At 41.0% G+C, this 21,150-nt stretch overlaps 1 protein-coding gene and 1 pseudogene across 12 annotated transcripts in view; both read left to right on the top strand.

Moving 5' to 3' along the window:
- ZNF613 (zinc finger protein 613) overlaps positions 1-20,765 on the top strand; it is a 30,759-nt gene extending 9,994 nt beyond the window's left edge. For 2 of the 12 annotated variants that reach the window (XR_005986031.1, XR_005986027.1), the window contains exons 4-9: positions 253-345; positions 4,178-8,088; positions 10,569-10,739; positions 11,311-11,644; positions 12,082-12,177; positions 17,615-18,610. Coding sequence is in view for 1 of the 12 variants with exons in the window: in XM_041743717.1 (XP_041599651.1) it covers positions 253-345; positions 4,178-5,910 (1,826 nt within the window). In the remaining 11 variants the exon portion in view is untranslated. Of the gene's footprint in view, positions 1-252; positions 346-4,177; positions 10,261-10,568; positions 10,740-11,310; positions 11,645-12,081; positions 12,178-17,614; positions 18,611-20,478 lie in introns of those variants that run through there. The other 10 variants (XR_005986029.1, XR_005986032.1, XR_005986037.1 and 7 more) reach the window with 10 other exon arrangements.
- On the top strand, positions 12,141-18,724 carry LOC121478838 (annotated as a pseudogene).
- Positions 20,766-21,150: the final 385 nt, after the last annotated feature.

The following is a 21,150-nucleotide window of genomic DNA, read 5'->3' as shown; positions in this document are numbered from 1 at the left end:
AAGGGTCCCCATCAGTGGCCTTTCCTCTCTCAGCTTCTGAGAGTTTGGGTGTGTCTGTGCTGCTCTGAAGTATATATTCTCAGTTCCCTCTCTGGCCCCAAATTCGAGGGTATGATATACCCTTCTTAAGAGAAGACCTTTAACTTTACTGATCTGCAAATTGCATGGCTCCTAAAATACAGCAGTGTTCTGTGTTGGAAGATCACAGCTCAGTTCACAGAGCCTACCTCTTCTGTCATTTCCCACGATCAGGGTATGTGGCCAGCAAGCCAGATGCACTCTTCAGATTGGAACAAGGAGAGCCATGGGCGACAGAAGATGAAATCCGCAGTCAAATCCATCCAGGTAAGAGGGAACCAACAAGGAAGGTGGCAAAGAAGTTGTATTTAGTAAGTCAGAGGTGTCACAGCTTTGAGGATGGCTGAGGACATGTGAACAGAGCTCTGGGAATCGCCCTAGAGGGGCTCTTTCTCTTTGAGGTGCTTAGAACATTTATCTCTTTTTGGGTTCAATCCCTGTTTGTTTCATACAAGCCTCCATTAACTTTCTCTCTAGATTTCTTAGAATTCTCGGGATCCCTGGGTGGCGCAGCGGTTTAGCGCCTGCCTTTTGCCCAGGGCGTGATCCTGGAGACCCAGGATCAAATCCCATATCGGGCTCCCAGTGCATGGAGCCTGCTTCTCCCTCTGCCTATGTCTCTGCCTCTCTCTCTCTCTCTCTCTCTCTCTCTCTGTGACTATCATAAATAAAAAATAAATAAATAAAAAATTAGATTTCTTAGAATTCTCAAGTATTACCACCCTTTTTTGCCTAATGCTGTGTCATCACTTGTTCCTTCTGCTTCTCTCCCTATGGAGGTCTACCTTCCACATCTTCCACATCTCTCTCCAAAGAGAATTGTTTGATTGGAGCACTGTCTTTTGACTGCTGCACCTTCCTGCCCCTTTGGATAATGTCAGTTTCCCTTCTTAACATTCTACCTCCATTTTCGATTGGGAGTTAGGATTTCAGCATGTGAATTGGTTGGGGGTGGAGCATGAACATCCAGTCCACAGTACCTGCTGTTCTATATGTCTTATGTCTTACATCCTGGCCGTGTAGGAAAACCTTTTGTATCTTCTTTAATCTGACACCACTGCCACATGCACAGTACTTTTGACACCACACGTTAGCAGTTTTCCTCACACCAAGCAGTTCTTTGTGACACCAGCTAGTTGTCCTACGATTTAGCTCAATTCTGACCTTATCTACATGGAGGTAGTGTCAGATCCCACAGGTTAAGGGCTCCATCACATAATTCTGCTCCCCACTTTATTTTTTATTTTTATTTTTTTTTATTTTTTATTTTTTTTAAATTTCTATTTATTTATGATAGTCACACACAGAGAGAGAGAGAGAGAGAGAGAGGCAGAGACACAGGCAGAGGGAGAAGCAGGCTCCATGCACCGGGAGCCCGATGTGGGACTCGATCCCGTGTCTCCAGGATCGCGCCCTGGGCCAAAGGCAGGCGCCAAACTGCTGTGCCACCCAGGGATCCCTATTTTAAATTTTTCAAAAGATTTTATTTATTCATGAGAGACACAGAGAGAGAGAGGCAGAGACATAGACAGAGGGAGAAGCAGGCTCCATGCAGGAAGCCCAGTGTGGGACTCGATCCTGGAACTGCAGGATCACGCCCTGAGCCAAAGGCAGATGCTCAACCGCTGAGCCACCCAGGTGCCCCAAAATCTTTTTTAAAAAATGCTAGGAATACTTTGGAAACTTAGTGGGAACAGCTTACAGTGACATAGAATGGGAGAACAGTAGCATGATATGTGGGAGACAAATAGGATAGGAGCAAAGATGATGAAGGGCAAAGAGTGCAGGTGTGAGTGTGGAAATGTGCACAGCCATGTGGAGGTGGTCAAGGAATTAGCCTAACCCCAGGCACAGAAAGGCCAAGTTTAGAAGGAATTTTGTAGGGGAACTAGTGGAGCAGGAACATGGATAAGTGGGCTAATTGTTGGAAATCTAACTTATTTCCAGGCTAACTGTTGTGGACTTTGTTAGAAACTGAGTAAAATGGTGGAGCTGGGGATCCCTGGGTGGCGCAGCGGTTTGGCGCCTGCCTTTGGCCCAGGGCGCAATCCTGGAGATCCGGGATTGAATCCCACATCGGGCTCCCGGTGCATGGAGCCTGCTTCTCCCTCTGCCTGTGTCTCTGCCTCTCTCTCTCTCTCTCTCTGTGACTATCATAAATAAATTTAAAAAAAAAATAAAAAAAAAATGGTGGAGCTGTAGGTTTGATTTGTCCTTGAATATATCCCATTTTTAACTAGATGGCAGCAGTGTAGCAAGTGGTACATCCAGTAGTTCTAAGAAAAGTGGAAGGCTAAGCCACCAACAGTCTTGGTTTGGGATCAGAAATGTGATCCTTTAGCACCCCTTAAATGATGGAAACCAAAACATATATGCAGAATTTTGAAAGAAGATGATTTTAGTGGCAAGCTGCGGGTTTGGGGCTTATTACATTGAAATGGGAACAGGTGAAATAGTCCATGTATACAAGTACAAAATGTGACTGAAAAAGATGACAGTCCCTAGTGTGGTATTGTGATGTAAGAAGTATAATTTGGTCTTTGGCTCTGGTTCCTGGCACAGAACATCCTACAACCCTTGTAGTTTCCTGAGTATGGGAATGTTTATTTCCCTTATTAGTACAGACAATGTTTGGTGCCCCTCTGTGGGCTTTTTAAAATCTTTGGCATTTTTGTTTTTATTTATTTATTTACTTACTTATTTATAATTTTTAAATTTTTAAAAAGATTTTATTTATTTAAGAGAGAGTGAGAGAGAGCACAAGCAGGGGGAGCAGGAGAGAGAGAAGCAGGCTCCCCCTACTGAGCAGGAAGCCCAATGAGGGACTTGGTTCCAGGACCCTAGGATCATGACCTGAGCCAAAGGTAGACACTCAACCAACTGAATCACTGAGGTGCCCCAAAACTCTCAATGTTTCAGTAACTGTAACATAGTCCCATGCCTTCACCTTTTGATGTACACATTTTTGCAAGTATAAACTCATCCAGTTTTCTGTCTTTACATGATATTTATACACTGATGATTTCTAGATTGTTATTTCCAGTTAAGACCTTGCTCAGGATTTATATATCCAATCAAGTTCTTCATGTCTGTACCACCTATCCAAAACCTATCTGAAGACTGGTACGCTTGTAAATACACACTCAATTTACCCTTATTCCAAACCTCAATAATAATTCCCATCTCATTACCTATCCATTGGCCCAGGTCAGACACTTCAGAATAATACTTGATTCCTCACATTTATCAATTGTCCCCACATTGAAACCATGAGTGAGTCTTGTCTTCTTTCCTGATTATGTTCTGACTTCCCTCCACCTTGCTCTCCATTGCTCCCTGAACCCAGTTTTCATTGTTTTGTACCTGCTTTTTCTATTACTTCTCACTTACTCTGTTTTTTCTAACTAGAATGTATGCTCAATGAAAATAAGGAATGTGTTTCTATATCCTCATCAGCACAATGCCTGGTACAGAGACATAGTTTAATAAGGATTTATGGATGTATGAATGTGTCTCACATCATTTTAAAACAAATACTCCTCTATTTCCTAGTGCTTATAGGAATTTGATTTTATTGAACCACCCAGCATGTTTTGTAAGTCACAGTTAGAAAGCAGCCAAATCCTGGGGCACCTGGGTGGTACAGTCAATTAAGTGTCCAATTCATGGTTTTGGCTTAGGTCGTGATCTCAGGGTTGTGAGATCAAACCCCAGCTTGGGCTGCATGCTTAGCATGGAGTTTGCTTGAGATTCTGTCTCTCTTTCTCCCTCTGCCCCTCCTCCTAGTGTACACACTCACTCTCTCTCTCTCTAAGATAAATAAATCTTTTTTAAAAACCAACAACAGCCAAATCTATGTTTATTCATTTTCAGTGATCTAATCTTGTTTATGCCCTGACGGTTCTTATCTTGTATTTTCTTTGCTTATGTTACTGTGTTTAACCTTTGTCTAAGTGATGACGAGCATATTTACTTGGAGTTTCTTTAAAATGAGGTAATAGCATTATCAATAAAGAGCCAGCCTACACAAAGCCATTTGTGAAATAGTTTTATTATATTCCAGCCTCATGAAAAGATTCATTCTTGTCTTCTTTCCTAGAGATCAAGAAAGATGATAGTCATCTACAGGGGCACTTGCAAAATCAAACATGTCCAAAGAGAATGAAACAAGGCCACAAACATAATGCATTTGGAAACATCATTCTTCAGAGTAAAAGTAATTTTCCTTTAAGGCAAAATTACGATATCTTTGACTTACATGGGAAAACACGGAAATCAAATTTAAGGATAGTCAACCAGAACAGAAGCTATGAAGTAAAGAACTTCATTGAGGTTAATGGAGATATGAAATCTTTCTCCCATACAAAGCATGACCAGTATTGTATTGAAATTAAATTCCCTGAATGTGGAAATTCTATGAATACAAATTCCCAATTCATCAAGCATCAAAGAACCCCAAAAATAGAGAAACCCCATGTATGTAGTGAATGTGGAAAAGGCTTCTTCAAGAAGTCTCGGCTCATGGATCATCAGAGAGTTCACACAGGAGAAAAGCCTCATGGGTGCAGTGTATGTGGGAAAGCCTTTTCCAGAAAGTCCAGGCTCACTGAACACCAGAAAACTCACATAGGAGAGAAGCGGTATGAATGTTCTGAATGTGACAAAGCATTCCCCAAGAAATCACGGCTACTCATGCATCAGAAAACTCATACAGGAGAGAAACCCTATGTGTGCAGTGAGTGTGGAAAAGGCTTCATCAAGAAATCTCGGCTCATTAATCATCAGAGAGTTCACACAGGAGAGAAGCCTCATGGATGCAATTTGTGTGACAAAGCATTCTCCAGAAAGTCCAGGCTCATTGAACACCAGAGAACTCATACAGGAGAAAAACCTTATGAATGCACTGAATGTGACAAAACATTCCGCTGGAAGTCACAGCTCAATGCCCATCAGAAGACTCATACAGGAGAGAAATCATATATATGCAGTGATTGTGGCAAAGGCTTCATTCAGAAGGGCAATCTCATTGTACATCAGCGAACACATACTGGGGAGAAGCCTTATACATGCAGTGAATGTGGGAAAGGTTTCATTCAGAAGGGCAATCTCCTTATACATCAACGAACTCACACTGGAGAGAAACCCTATGTATGCACTGAATGTGGGAAAGGCTTCAGCCAGAAGACATGCCTCATATCACATCAGCGATTTCACACTGGAAAGACTCCCTTTGTATGTACTGAGTGTGGAAAATCCTGTTCACACAAGTCTGGTCTCATTAACCACCAGAGAATTCATACAGGAGAGAAACCCTATACCTGCAGTGACTGTGGGAAGGCTTTTAGAGATAAGTCGTGCCTTAACAGACACCGGAGAACTCATACAGGAGAGAGGCCCTATGGATGTGCTGACTGTGGAAAGGCTTTCTCTCACCTGTCATGCCTTGTCTACCATAAGGGAATGTTGCATGCAAGAGAGAAAGGTGCACATTCAGTTGGGTTGGAGAATCCTTACTCAGAGAGCCCCAGATCATCACTTTCAAATGATAGCATGCAGGAGAAAAACCCTGTTAACACAGTGTCGGTGCAGATGTCTTCTGTAGCAGCTCAGACTTCATTACACCTCCATGGGCTCCTAGCAGATAGGAACATAGTCACTGTGGGACAGCCAGGTGCCAGATGTACACCACCAGCAGATAACAGAAGTTGCACAGAGAAACCTTTTGAATGCAGTGAATGTGGTAGTACCTTCACTGATCATTTACATCATATTTTATGTCATAAAAAGCACACAGGGGTAAAGTGTGATACAATCAAGGTGGAAAACCCTTGAATAAAACCTTCCAGCTCATTATGCGGCTGGTAAGTGTATACTGAGACAAATAGCATAAAGACCAGGAATAGTATAAAGACAAATAGTATCAAGATCAGGAAAGCCTTTCTGGAAGGATAGACCTTCCTGGTGCCTCACAGGTCACATATCATTAGTGAGCTCATAGATGGTAGAAATATAATGACCTTGGAAAAGTCCTTCCCCAGAAATAAGACTTCGGTAAGCATCAGAGTTCACACGGGAGAGGAACTGTTGGAAGAGCTCTGAAAGCAGTGAATGTGGCAGGGTTGTCAGTGGAGCATTTTGCCTCATCAGTAGGCAGAGGAAATAATACAGAAACAAAACTGCACACAGCAACTGTGGAACATCTTCGGAAGACACATAAAGCAAACAAGCCCTGTGAAAATGAATATTTTAGAGATTTCTGCCACAAGTCTACCATCATTTTATATCAGATAATGTACATAGTGTACATTTAGGACATACACCTTGAATCAAACTCCTAATTGATATGATGGTCATTCCTTAATTCAGTGGTTAGAGTTATAACAGTGTATCCCCTCCCTTTTCAGGGTGTGGGGGCATGAATCTTTCATTCCCACCCATCATCATTACGCAGTTAGCTCTTGTGTTTCTCTGGTTCTAAATTTGTTGAGTTTATTTTAGGTTACTAAATACTGAAGTCTATCCTTCAAAAGGAAAGTGGATGCATTTGATTCAATAACATAACTTAGGGTGTTTGGATCTGTTTAACTTTGTAAATATCACACAAAGGGACACCTGCTCACAACTGAAAACCTATCGGCCAGGTTTTTTCCATGGAGGATAGTTCACATCTGATCTACACACCACTCAGAAAAACTTTCATCAACTATTTCCTTTACCTGTTGCTATTCTAAGACCTACAGATGCTGACAGTGATGAACTGAACAAAAGTCCTTGCTGCCTTTGAGTTGGCTTTTTTAAAGCTGGATTATATGCATGTAGCAATTTGACCCTCCAGCAAATGTAATCAAAGGATGTATATGCCTACATTAGTTGAAAAGGGCATACTATAGAAGGTACAAAGTATCCTGATTATTTCATGTTCAAGGCGCATATTATTTTTTGGAGAGGGAACAGGAAAGGATTTACTTAGTTTTACACATGTAAAATAGGATATGGGGACTTTTTAAAAAGGTTTGTATCTTATTTCTCTACCTGGATTATAAATGCCTATCTGGATAGTTTATAGATAGTCCTATATTCTGCAGCAATAGCAAAATAGAAATGGATTAGATAGCTTTGAAAGATGATTGAAAATGAATGTGTGACCTAATGAATGACCTAACAGACTAATCAAGCAAACTTATTTTTGTCACCGAAGGAAAGGAATGAATGCCAAAAATCAGTATTCTCCCAAGAAACATTTTAAAAAAGAATCCTGAGTAGAGGCCCTTGACAATACAGAAGGGGCAGATCAGCAAGGGAATAAGATCCACAGAATAAGCCCAATTAATGGAAGAAAATGATGTCACTTTAAAAATGGAGGACAGTGTGTTTGGCATGTGGAGGTGAGATTCCCTTCAGATGTCATGGAGAAGAGCCCTGAACTGTTCACAGTCTGCCATCTATGAGAGTTGCCACCATCTCTGGGATCCTGGCTCCTCTGTGATGTGATGAGACATGATGTAGCGTCATCCTCACTGTCCTGGGAAGGGGCCTGTGTCCTCTCTTCTGTACTCAGGGTTCTTCCCCTCGGTTCAATAAAGATCTATGCAGCTTTAAAACAGTCCTGCTTACAAGGGAAAACGGTGGAAATTTGCCATGAAGTGGCTGTCTCCCAATTGAGATCCAAACAGTTTTTGAGTAATTTACTACTACAGACATTTTTTTGAGCATCTGCACTGTGCCAGGCACTGTTGTAGACATGGGATACACTGGTGAACAAAACATGCAGAATAATGGCCTCTAACAGGATGGATTCAGGACAGATGCTCTTCAAAGAATCAAATGGATTCTTCAACTCGGGCTTCAGGTCCTCTCCATTTCTTGTTTTGTGAATCTGCATATCCCATCATGATGGTCAGTGATTTTCTACTTAAATCTACAGTCTACCCCTGAATGGGCTGCCTGGCCTGCCCTGAACCTGAGGACCAGATGCTGAATTAACTCACCTTTCTGACGCTGGCATCCCAGGTAAATAAAACATTTTCATGGAATACTTTAAGAAGGCTGTCTCAGCTTACATCCTCTACTGCTTCACCTCTTCAGCTTCATAAAATGAATTTTAACAGTTACTAAGTGTGCTGTTTGCTAAATGATGACCACATTGTTTTTACTTAGTATTCTGAAATGCTCCATTTCCAATTTGGTGTATTTTAGGGAACTGCTTTTGTACATTTGAAACCTTTGTCCAGGTACCATTTTCTCAGCTGTTGCACATGGTAATGAGTGTAGGTACTGAGATCAGGGTTTGGGATCTGCCTGGGTCACTCTGCCTTGTCTGGCTTAGTGTGGGTGGATATATTAGTCTTCTTGAGCTGTCATAACAAAGCACAGACCGGGTATTTTAAACAACAGACATTTGCTCACAATTCTGGAGGTGAGAGTGTGAGATCAAGTTCATGGGGTTAGTTTCTTCCAAGGTGTCTCCTTGGCTTGTAGATGACCACCTTCAAGACCTAGTCTCCTTTGTGTCTAAATTTCTTTTTATAAGGAGACCAGTTATATTGGATTAGGGCTTCACCAGTGTGAATTTCCACTGAATTATCTCTTCATTTCTAGTAAATTATCTCTTCAAATACCCTATCTCCAAATATAGTCCCATTCTGAGGTACTAGAGAGGTTATTATCAGAACATAAAGATTGGCGGGGGTGGTGGATGATGATATTTGTCTATGAATGCCATTCAAATTTGGAAATTTATATTGGGCTGATTGATGGAGCTGGCAGGTCATCAGTAAATGGTGGCATCTTTTCCAGATTTGAGGATTAATACAGGGCCATATATCAGTATCTGGGAAAGTCCATGTGTATCTGTGGTTGAGAGGCTAAAGGTTTGGAGGCCCAGGACCTCTGGGTTGTTGGAATAAACCTGATGAATATTGTTTTCCCCTCAATCCTTTAAAATCCCTCTTTAGGCATTAGTTATATATATATATGCATTCATATACATATTATGCACACACACAAACACATGCATTTTCTAGAAAAGCAGTAGGTCCCTAGGAGACAATGATAAGACACAGCCACCCTAGGTAACAGAGATTCCATTGTTTTTTTTTTTTTTAAGATTTTATTTATTTATTCATGAGAAACACAGAGAGAGAGTGGGGCAGAGACATAGGCAGAGGGAGAAGCAGGCTCTATGCGGGGAGCCTGATGTAGGACTTGATCCCGGTACTCCAGGATCACACCCTGAGGGGAAGGCAGATGTATTCAACCGATAAGCCATCCAGGCATTTCCCGAATGTCTCTTAAGAATTGCATTCACTGATTTCTGCCCACAAGTATCTCTGCCTTTGGGCTGTGCACCTTTTCCTCTGATAATGTTATAAAGAGTCAGTTATGAAGTTTCTGAGGTCTCAACCAAATTGCCTGGATATCTGAGATCCAGGCTAGGGGGTGAGGGGCCCTGTGAATTTGGAGGATGCAGGAAAATTATAGAAAATGATTAAGGTTAAGGTTGTTCCTGAGTAAGATCTTTTTTATTTCATCTTTTAAAAGAGATTTTATTTATATATTAGAGAGAGAGCACAAAAGTTGGGGGGGAGGGAGAGAGAGGGAGAAGCTGAGCAGAGAACCCAATTTGGGGCTCGAATCCAGGACCCTGGAATCATGACCTGAGCCAAAGGGAGACTCTTAACCAACTGAGCCACCCAGGCACCCCCTGAGCAAGGTATTTGATTCCAAAGGCTTAGTGTGACATAATAAGAAATATATTATTTGGTCTCTGCTCCCAGTTCCTGACTCAGAGCTTCTAAAACCCTTGTGGTTTTCTGAGCAATGGTGGGGGGTGATAGAAGCATCTTACACAGAGCTGTTAAATCCCTTGAAATTTCCTGGTGATAGAAGTATCTTTTGTTCTAATAAAATGACTCTCCTGGATGTCTTCTGGATTGAGGCTGGTTACCAGAAGGACCACCACCTTTGATGAGACACTTAGAACTTTCAGGGAAGGGAGAAGGCCTAGATATTGGGTTAATAATCCGTTATTCATTTGAATCTATTGGTCAATCTGTGTATCTGTAATCATTTGAAAGTTTTGTCTTTAAAAAGCATTCATGATGGGACACCTAGGTGGCTCTCGGTTAAGTGTTTGCCTTTGGCTCAGGGCATGATCCTAGAGTCCCAGGATCGAGTCCCACATCAGGCTCCCTGCATGGAGCCTGCTTCTCCCTCTGCCTGTGTCTCTGCTTCTCTCTCTGTCTCTCATGAATAAATAAATAAAATCTTTAAAAATTAAAATAAAATGCATTCATGAATCAAGTAGGTCATTTTTTAAAAGTAAAAGCCATATATATATTTTTTTAATGGTTAATATTTATGCATATATATATTCAGCAAACAAGTGAGTTCCCTTTTATGTTGGGGGTCCCCAAGACCATCCCCAGGTTTGGTAATTTGTAAAGACTGAGAACTCAGAAAACTTGTACTCAAGGTTACATTTATTATAGAAAGGATAGAGATTAAAGCAGCAAGGGAAGAGCCACAGTGTGACAGGGTGGGAGCTGTGTGTCACATGGTGTCTGCACTTGTGGAGAGGCTGGAGGCTGAAGTCAGCCATGTGTGTGTCCTGCCCTGCTGATGTGGCCAAGCCCCAGGAGAGAGTGGACATCAAGGCTCAGGTGAGTTTTCCCTGCTAGCAGTTCCTCTTGCCTGCTGTCACAAGTTCATGCCAAGGAAGTAACACTGCCTGTGACTCCATTGTGGGAAGACAGCTCACAGCTCTGTGTTTGGAACTTTCCTGTATTCTCTGCTTTGTGCCACTCTTTTTGTCTGATGTCAACCGTATCCTTTAACTATAGTAAGCTGTAACTGAGTGTAACAGTTTTCAGTGAGTTCTGAGTCCCACTAGCAAATTATCATGGTGTTACAGAATAATCTCCCAACCTTTGGTAGCTTCGTGTTGCATTTAGGGTAATTTCTAGTCTACTAATTATCTTTTCAATGTCTCTAAAGTGCTTTTTAAATATGTGTACATTTGTTTTTTGGTAGCTTCGTGTTGCATTTAGGGTAATTTCTAGTCTACTAATTATCTCTTCAATGTCTCTAATGTACTTTTTAAATATGTGTACATTTGTTTTTTCAGAAATAGTCTTTTCCTCAAATCTGCCTACTTGAGAATTCTTGCTCTTTAGACATTTTAAAATATTTTATTCCTTATAACTTTTTTTTTTTTTTTTTTTTTTTTTTTAGGGAGAGAGAATCTTAAACAGGCTCAGTGCCTGGCTGGTTCAGTTGGTAGAACATTCGACTCTTGATCTTGAGGTTGTCAGTTCAAGTTCTGCATTGGGAGTAGAGATTACTTTTTAAAAAAATCTTAAAAAATAAATGGGAAACACTAATGTTAAAGAGGACCATGTTGTTACAGGGATTGCTGATTCTGGAGGATGTGACTGTGGACTTCACCTGGGAGGAATGGCAGCTCCTGGCTCACTGCTCAGAAGGACCTATACTGGGACGTGATTTTGGAGAACTATAGGAACCTGGTGTCAGTGGATGAGGACAGCTTCCCTGTGTCACTCAGAGGGTCCTTTTTTTCTTTTTAATTTTTATTTATTTATGGTAGTCACACACAGAGAGAGAGGCAGAAACACAGGCAGAGGGAGAAGCAGGCTCCATGCCCCGCAGCCCGACGTGGGATTCAATCCCGGGTCTCCAGGATCGCGCCCTGGGTCAAAGGCAGGCGCTAAACCGCTGTGCCACCCAGGGATCCCGACTCAGAGGGTCCTGATCAGTGGTCTTTCCTCTGTTAACTGCTTAACGCTTCAGAGTAAATGCAGTGCTCTCAAGTGGTAGATTCTTAGATCCTTCTCTGGCTTCAGGCAAAAATATATAATGTGCCTGCTCCTGAGAGAAAAGCCTCTGGGTTGCAGATGTGAAAATTGTCAGTCCCTCAAATGTAGCATTCTCCCACCTTGACAGACCCCAGCCCATTTCAAAGCATTCTGTCTTTTCCATGAACAGGGTATCAAGCTACCAAACCAGATGTACTCTCCAAGCTGGAATGAGGGCAAGAGCTGTGGATGGCAGAAGAGGAAGTCCATAGTCGAACCCATCCAGGTGAGTGGGTGAGAACAGCAAGGTGGACAGCTGAAGAAGTCATGTTCTCATCTGTCAGGGAAGGCTCCAGGCCTATGAGCGGGTCTCAGGATGTCTAAACAGCTTCACCTCAGGGCGCTTGAGTGGCTGAGTTATTTAAGTATCTACCTTTGGTTCAGGTCATGATCCCAGGGTTCTAGGATCGAGCCTCTCATTGAGTTCCTTGCTCAGCATGGAGTCTCCTTGTCTCCTCTCCCCTTCCCCCTAGCTTGTGTGCTTTCTCTCCCTCTCTCAAATAATAAATAAAATCTTTAAAAATACTAGGGGGCCCCTGGATGGCTCAGTGGTTGAGCATCTGCCTTTGGCTCAGGTTGTGATCCTAGGGTCCTGGGATCAAGTACCACATCAGGCTCCCTGCGAGGAGCCTGCTTCTTCCACTGCCTGTGTCTCTGCCTCTCTGTGTGTCTCTCATGAATGAATAAATTTTAAAAATCTTAAAAAAAAAAAAAAAACAGCTGCCCCTCCTATCCTTCTTCACTTAAAAGAGCTTCTTTGTAGAGTCAAGAGGAAAATATGCCCCTTTTATTCCTCTGAGAGCTGATCTCCATTTATGTACATCTTGATTTTTTGTTGTTGTTTGGTTCTCTATTTCCTACATTTCTCAAATCTTTTTTTTTTTTAAAGGATTTATTTATTTTAGAGAGAGCATGTGAATGAGTTGGGGGTAGGGATAAAGGGAGAGAGAATCTCAAGCAGACTCTGCAATGAGTGTGGAGCCTAATGCGGGCTTGATCTCATGATCACGAGATCATGACCTGAACTGAAACCAAGAGTCAGATGCTTAACTGTGCCACCCAGGCGCCCCAACTCAAATCTCCTTTTCTGTTCATTGTAGCAGTGTCTCTACTTCTTCCACCTCCATGCTGTGAAATCCCACCTTCCAGGTGCTACTCCAAATGTAGACCTTTGAATTCGACAGTCTTCCAACTAGTTCATCTTCCTGCTCCATTACAAACTAGTGATTTCCTTCTTAGCGTTCAACCTTACTTTGGGTGCTGTATCCACACCATAATCTAATCTCTGTGTTTCCATGGTTTCTTAGCTTGTTGTAGACTAAATGTTTGTGCCCTCTCAATATTCAGATATTGAAATCCTAATCCTTAAGGTGATGTATTAGGTGAGGCCTTTGAGAAGTGATTAGGTTATGAAGACCCTGCCTCTTCTGCCATATGAGGTTGTAGCTGGAAGGCACTGCCTGTGAAGGAGGAGGCCTTCCAGACACTGAATCTGCTGGAACCCTGATCTGGGACCTCCCAGCCTCCAGAAAGATGAGAAGTAAATTTCTGTTGTTTTTGTTATAGCAGTTTGAATGAACTAAGACACTTCTCATTCCCCACTCTGAAATTGTCCAAAGGTTCTGTTTTCCATTTCTTGCTCTGTTCTCATTTCCTTACACCGTGCCTTCATTTTGATGAGTTAAGCTCTTATTCTGTATAAAGACTCCTACATTCACAGAAACCCTGAGTGATTTCAGAATTTTTGAGGAACTAAAATCACTTTCTCTACAAGAAAATTTCTTCCATCTTGCTCTCTCTCTCTCTCTCTCTCTCTCTCTTTTTAAGCTTAGGGTCCTCTAACAGTTTAGAAAAATGAGTGTCTACTCAAGGTTAAGAAAGAACAATGGGAGGGATGCCTGGGTGGCTCACTGGTTGAGTGTCTGCCTTTGGCTCAGGGTGTGATCCTGGGGTCCTAGGATCTCAAGTTCTGCATCAAGTTCCCCGCAGGGAACCTGCTCCTCCCTCTGCCCATGTCTTTGCTTTTCTCTCTGTGTCTCTCATGAATAAATAAATAAAATCTTGAAAGAAGGGATCCCTGGGTGGTGCAGCGGTTTGGCGCCTGCCTTTGGCCCAGGGCGCGATCCTGGAGACCCGGGATCGAATCCCACGTCGGGCTCCCAGTGCATGGAGCCTGCTTCTCCCTCTGCCTGTGTCTCTGTGCCTCTCTCTCTCTCTGTGACTATCATAAATAAATAAAAAAAAATTAAAAAAAAAAATCTTGAAAGAAAAAAGAAGGAAGGAAGGAAAGGAAGAAAGAGAGAGATAGAGAAAGAAAGAAAAAAGAAAGAAAGAAAAGAGAAAGAAAAGAATGAAAAAGAAAGAAGAGTGGGAATTAAGAAAGAGGTCGGAAGATCTAAGAGAGGCTGATTCTCCAGAAGCAGAACAGAAATGTCTTTTGAGAAAGTAAGAGCCATGAACATTATCTGGCATTGCTGAGTCATCAAGTAAGGTATAAACTAAGGGACAGGAATGTGATCTTTACTGTTGTCTTCCCATTCTTATAGTTGTATATGTGTGTACATTTTTTTTTTTTACTTTGAATTCTCTTTTTGTGAAATGGTCTTTGACTACTCCTTTGTGTCTTTCTTCTATGAATTCACATTGTACTTTGTGCCCAGACCATCGAAATGCAGCCTTGAAAACACTGTATCCGTCTATTTTTTAAACATTTCTTAAATCCAAGGCTTTTGTTGAAGATTGTGTGCATAATACATGTCCAGGCCTCTTCTTCTCAGTCTCGTTGATTAGACTTTGGGCACAAGTCTGGGGATATCAATATTTAAAGTTCTCTAGAGGATGCTGTTGTGGCAGTTTACCTGGTGACTCACAGCTAAAATGCTGAATTTCAAGAGAAGCAAATACTATCTGGTAAGCAAAGATTTTTGTGGTGAATATATAACATGGATACATGAAAATCTGTATGCAATATAGGTTTTGAACACAAGATATTGTTGCTAGATTTCAAGGTTGAAGTTACATGTCATAACAATTAGTAAAGATGTGATATTGTAGAAATCTAGAGGAAATACAGCCTACAGTTATATAGAGAGCATGGGGAGTGATGGCATGATATGTGGGAGCATATCTAGATTTTAAATAAAGAAGGTAATGTGGGGTGCTTGGGTGGCTCATGTTAGCCTCCAAATCCTGATTTTGGCTCAACTCATGATCTCAGGGTCATGAGATCAAGCCCTCTGTCAGGCTCTGTGCTCAACATGGAGTCTGCTCGAGATTCTCTCTCTCTCTTTTTCCCTATGCCGCTTCCCCTACTTGTGTGTGCTCTCCCTCTCTAAATAAATAAATAAGATCTTAAAAAAAAAAAAAAAAAGACTGGATCCCTGGGTGGCTCAGCAGTTTAGCACTTGCCTTTGGCCCGGGGTGTGATCCTGGAGTCTTGGGATCGAGTCCCATGTTGGGCTTCTTGTGTGGAGCCTGCTTCTCCCTCTGCCTGTGTCTCTGCCTCTCTCTCTCTCTCTCTCTCTCTCTCTCTCTCTGTGTGTGTGTGTGTCTCATGAATAAATAAATAAAATCTTAAAAAAAAAAGATAATGAAGGGCAAATAGTGGAGCATAAATAGTTGGAAATCTACAAGGCCATGTCCAAGACTTCCATGGATTGGTCTGAAGCCAGCCATGTAAAGGCCAATGTCAGAGAGTATTTGTGGGGGAAGTAGTGGAATGGAAATGGGTAAATGGGGTAATTAAGGCAGTATTAACTTTTATTGCCATGCTGTTTAGATTTTATCTATTAGTAATTGAATTAGTTGGGGTAGCACAATGGTAGAGGTGTTTTGTTTTGTTTTTTATATCTCTGGGTAGTCTTAATTTCTACCTGGTAGCAGCTGTATAGCAATAATAAGGAACAGCCAGAGGTTGTAGGAAAAACTGAATGGGTAGCTGGCTCGAGTCTTGGTAGAAGGAGTCAAGTGGTCCTTTAGGCTACTTAACTGATTCCAACATGGAGACATAAATGTAGAATTATGGAAGAAGATGCAGTTTGTTGCAAGATGAAGGATCATTGCATTAGGGATATCAAAATGAGAGAAAATCAGATATGACATCTTTATAAGTACAGCATGCAGAATGTGACTGAAAAAGATGACAGTTATCATGTTTAGAAGGACATCTGCCTCTGGAGAACTCTGAGTGTCCTTCTCCCAGCCTGTTGGAAATTCCTGGTGGTCACAGTCTCTCATCTTTGCCCCTTTCTTCAAGAACATACCCTAGCTAGACTAAGAGTTGGAGTGTTGAGATAGGAGTTTCTCTCTAACTGTGTGACCAGTTTGATGATGCTATGCAGAATGAGGAAAAGGATAAATTTTAGAAACAGGATGACCACTGAAAAGTAGCACAGATATGTCAAAATCAAACTTCTGAATTGCCTCCCTGAGCCATTTGTTCATAACAAGCGTTTGCTTCTGTCCTCAACCAGCATAATCAGTTTGTGTCCTTTGGTGGGATCTTCAAATCAGAAGCCTGAATATTTGAGCAACTGACATCTTGTTCCTCTGCCTCAACTTTCTTTCAATCTTTGCATTCTCTGAACATGACTTCAGCTCATGCTTTATCCTTAAATACTTATATACTGATGTTTTTCACATTGCCTATGTCCACAAAAGGTAATTCTCAGCATTTATATATTCAACTGGGTACTGGCACTTTACTGTCTAATAAAATCTAAATGTTTCTAAAAGTCCACTTATTTCCCTACATTCTGAACTTCAGTAACATTCACCCTCTTGAACGGAGTTTCCACTTACCTCTTGACTCAAGCAAAATATTTCAGAGTAAACCTTAATTCCTCATGTTCTTTAATTTTTTTTTAATTTTTATTTATTTATGATAGTCAGAGAGAGAGAAAGAGAGAGAGGCAGAGACATAGGCAGAGGGAGAAGCAGGCTCCATGCACCGGGAGCCCGATGTGGGATTCGATCCCGGGTCTCCAGGATCGCGCCCTGGGCCAAAGGCAGGCACCAAACCGCTGCGCCAACCAGGGATCCCAATTGCTCATGTTCTTTATCCACCTTCTCATTTTTAATTCATTGATGAGACTTGTCTTACTCCACAGTGTACCCTCATTTCCTCCACCTCTCTTCATCTCCTTTGCTCCTTCAAACCACTTATAATTTGCAGCTGCCTCCTTTTTTTCTTTGCTTATTTTATTTTCCCTAACTAGAGTGTAAACTCAGTGAGAATAATATGTTTATATGCCCCCAACGCGAGCACTATGGCCAGTACCTAACAGGCATTTTATCAGGATTCGTGGAATGACTGAATGCAGCCCTTCTAATTTTAGATGATGTTTTCTTTCCACCTCCTTCCCCCTCTTCCTTTTTTTTTCTTTTTTTTTTTTTTGTTCTAACAGTGTCTTTCTTATTTTCTACTCCTGCATGTTTTGCAAGACACTACTTAGGAAGCAGCTGACTCTATTTATTCATTGTGAATTATCTAAGCTCATTTGTATGTTTATTGCTTTTGCCACTTGATTTTTGTGTATTATATTTTCACCAGTGCTCAAGAAATAAGAAACATTATTAAAGATTCTTTTACACTGAGATCCTGCAGGCAACACTAAAGATTGGCCAATCTATACCTGAGCATTCATTGTTCTCTTCTTTCCTAGAAGTCAAGGGAGTTGATGATCATCTGCAGTAATACTTGCATACCTGAGATTTCTAAAGACAACTAAATATGAAACGATGTGTGAACATAATGTCTTTGAAAATATTGTTCATCTGGACCAACACTGTTTTCCTTTAAGGCAAAATCATGGAAATAAAGTTTAAATTTAGTCAGTTAAAACAGAAGCTGTGGAATAAAGAACCCTGTTGAGCATGGTGGAGATGGAAAATCCTTTCTCCTTACATAATATGAGCAAATTCATACTAAAATGCCTGAAATTGGAAACTCATCAGCACGAAGGCTCCCATTTGTTAAGCATCAGGGAACTCAGAAAATTGAGAAATGCATATATGTAGTAAATGTGGGGAATCCTTCATCAGAAGTCTCAGCTCACTAAAGATGAGAGAATTCACTGGGGAGAGAAACCCCTGAATGTAGTACAAATGGAAAACACATACCACAAAGTCTAGGCTCATTGAACACCAGAAAATTCATACAGAAGAGAAACTTTATATAAGGTCAATGTGGCAAAGCATGTTATAGGAAGTCAGAAGTCATTATACATAAGAGAAATGAAAGAGGAGAAAACCCCTGTTGATACACTAAATGTGGCAAAGCCTTTTTCATTAAATGACATCTCATTTTATAATATCAGAAAACTCATACCTGATAGAAACCCGTCATGTGTAAGGATTGTGGAAAGGGCTTCACCCAGATTAGTTTCACTGTACATTGGTGAACTCGTACTGGTGAGAAACCTTATGTATGCAGTAAATGGGGACAAGCTTTATCCAGAAGATAGGGCTCATATGACATCAGAGAGTTCATACAAACAAGACTTCCTTTGTAGGTAGTAACTGGAAAATCCTGTCCTCAGAAGTCAGGTCTCATTAAACATCAGAAAGTGCCCACAGGAGAGAAACCTCATAAGAGAAACCTCATAAGTAGTGGATGTGGGAAAACCATCATGAAGTAACAGCTCATTGTCCATTAAAGAACTCCTATAGGAGAGAGATCCTATGAATGCACTGGATGTGGGAAAGCTTTCGCCTATAAGTTTTGCCTTATTAAACATGAGACATGCACAAAGTTAGAAATACGTAGATTCTAAATGTGGAAAACCCTTCTACAGAAAGTTAACAGCTTATTACATATAAGTGAAATGCTGTTAATTTGGTCACTGCAAATGCCATGTGTTGCCCCTCAGACATCATTAAATATCAGTGGGCTCCTAACAAATAGGAACATAGTCCTTTGGAGCAGACACTTGCTAGATAGATATGTGCCCTCAAGAGATAGCAGAAAACGTGCACGGGAGAATAAAAACCTTCTAACTGTAGTGAATGTGATTGTGCCTTCACTGGTCAATTAGGTCACATTTTGTCTCAAAAAAAAAAAAAAACCTATGGGAAGGAAACATATAATCAAGATATTAAAAAAACAGTGAAAAAAAATTCCAGCTCATTATATAGTTAAGTATATTTTGAGAGAACTATGAATGCAGAGATTGGAAAAGCCTGATAAATTCCATCCTATGTGTATATTTATGTGTTGATACAGAGACATAGTTTGATGTTATTTTTTTAAAAGATTTTATTTATTCATGAGAGACAGAGGCAGGCACACACAGGCAGAGGGAGAAGCAGGTTCCACGCTGGGAGCCCAATGCAGGACTCGATCCTGGGATTCCAGGATCACACCCTGAGCCAAAGGCAGATGCTAAACCACTGAGCCACCCAGGGATCCCCAGTTTGATGTTACTAATCCCAGCTTCCATTCACATTGAGTGCTCACTTTTGTCAAGTAATCTGGAATGCCTAACATCATAAGTGAAGCAAAACACTACAGTGATTATAAAGAAGATTAAAAAAAGAAATAAGATAATTGGCATCTGGATGTTGCTAGGAATGAAAATCTTTGTAATTTAGAATTGATTGATAGGAAAAGGCAGCGTTTGACTAGTGGAGTTTGGGGCACATGTATCCTTTCAGTTTCCCTAGGATAGTGTGGAGGATTAATTGAAAAGTGGTATCCTTTCACAGATTTTTAGGACTTTATATTATGCAGTCACCTGAGAAACAGCCTTACGTTGGATCTCTGTTCAGTGAATATTTGTGAAGTACCTCTTTTGTACCTGGTATTATTCTATCAGCTAAGGACAGCTAAGGGGTAAACAAAACAAAATGTCTTTGTCCTTCTGGAATGAGTGTTAAGTTAGTTGAATTACATGTAAGTGGTATCTTCTTACTCCATCTAACATACTCAGGGTATGGGCAGCACAGGTGGCTCAACGGTTTAGTGCCACCTTCAGCCCAGGGCGTGATCCTGGAGTCCCCAGGATTGAATCCCACATTGGGCTCCCTGCATGGAGCCTGCTTCTCCCTCTGCTTATGTCTCTGCCTCTGCCTCTCTCTCTCTGTCTCTCATGAAAAAATAAACAAAATCTTTAAAAAAAAAAACCATACTCAAAGTATGTAAACTCTACATTAGATGAAATTGACATGGAATAACTGGATCATGGGGTTTGTATTTAGAATGATGTGGAGTTAGATCCTAAAAATATCTTCCCCCAAGGAGGGTAATTTGAATGGGAGACAAGGGAAACATTATTAATAATGTATAAATAACTGAATGATGAATGGATAAAGATGTGTATACACACACACAATGGCATATTAGCCATAAGGAAGAATGAAATCTTGCCATTTCAACTATGTGGATGGAATGAGAGAATATTATGCTAAGTGAAGAAGTCAGAGAAAGACAAATACCATATGAGTTCACTCATGTGGAATTTAGGAAACAAAACATGAAGTGGGGGCAGAGAGGCAAACCAATTCTTTTTTTTTTTTTTATTTATGATAGGCACACAGTGAGAGAGAGAGGCAGAGACATAGGCAGAGGGAGAAGCAGGCTCCATGCACCGGGAGCCCGACGTGGGATTCGATCCCAGGTCTCCAGGATCGCGCCCTGGACCAAAGGCAGGCGCTAAACGCTGCGCCACCCAGGGATCCCAGAAACCAATTCTTAACTAAGGAGAACAAACTTGATGGTTACTGAAGGGGAGGTGAGTGGGGAGTGGGTTAAATAGGTGATGGGCATTAAGGAGTGCATGTTATGAGCACTGGGTGTCATGTAAGTGATGAATCACTGAATTCTACAGCTGAAACTGATACTACACTGTATGTTAACTAAATTAGTTAATTTAAATACATTGTTATTAAAAATGTAAATAACTTGGGAAGAAAAAAAATGTATAAATAATCCAGGATACAAATACATTTAAAAAAATACCTGTGTCTTTCTCCTCACATTGATTACACATTCCTTGATAGTTTTGCATTAATTTAGTACCCATTAGCCACATGTTATTTAAATGTAAATTTTTTTAAATCTTTTTATTTTTATTTTTATTTATTTATGATAGTCACAGAGAGAGAGAGAGAGAGGCAGAGACACAGGCAGAGGGAGAAGCAGGCTCCATGCTGGGAGCCTGATGTGGGATTCGATCCCAGGTCTCCAGGACCGCGCCCTGGG

Source organism: Vulpes lagopus, chromosome 2 (genome assembly GCF_018345385.1).
Source record: "Vulpes lagopus strain Blue_001 chromosome 2, ASM1834538v1, whole genome shotgun sequence".
In the NCBI taxonomy this organism is placed as follows: domain Eukaryota; kingdom Metazoa; phylum Chordata; class Mammalia; order Carnivora; family Canidae; genus Vulpes; species Vulpes lagopus.
This window is presented reverse-complemented; position numbering and strand designations above follow the sequence as displayed.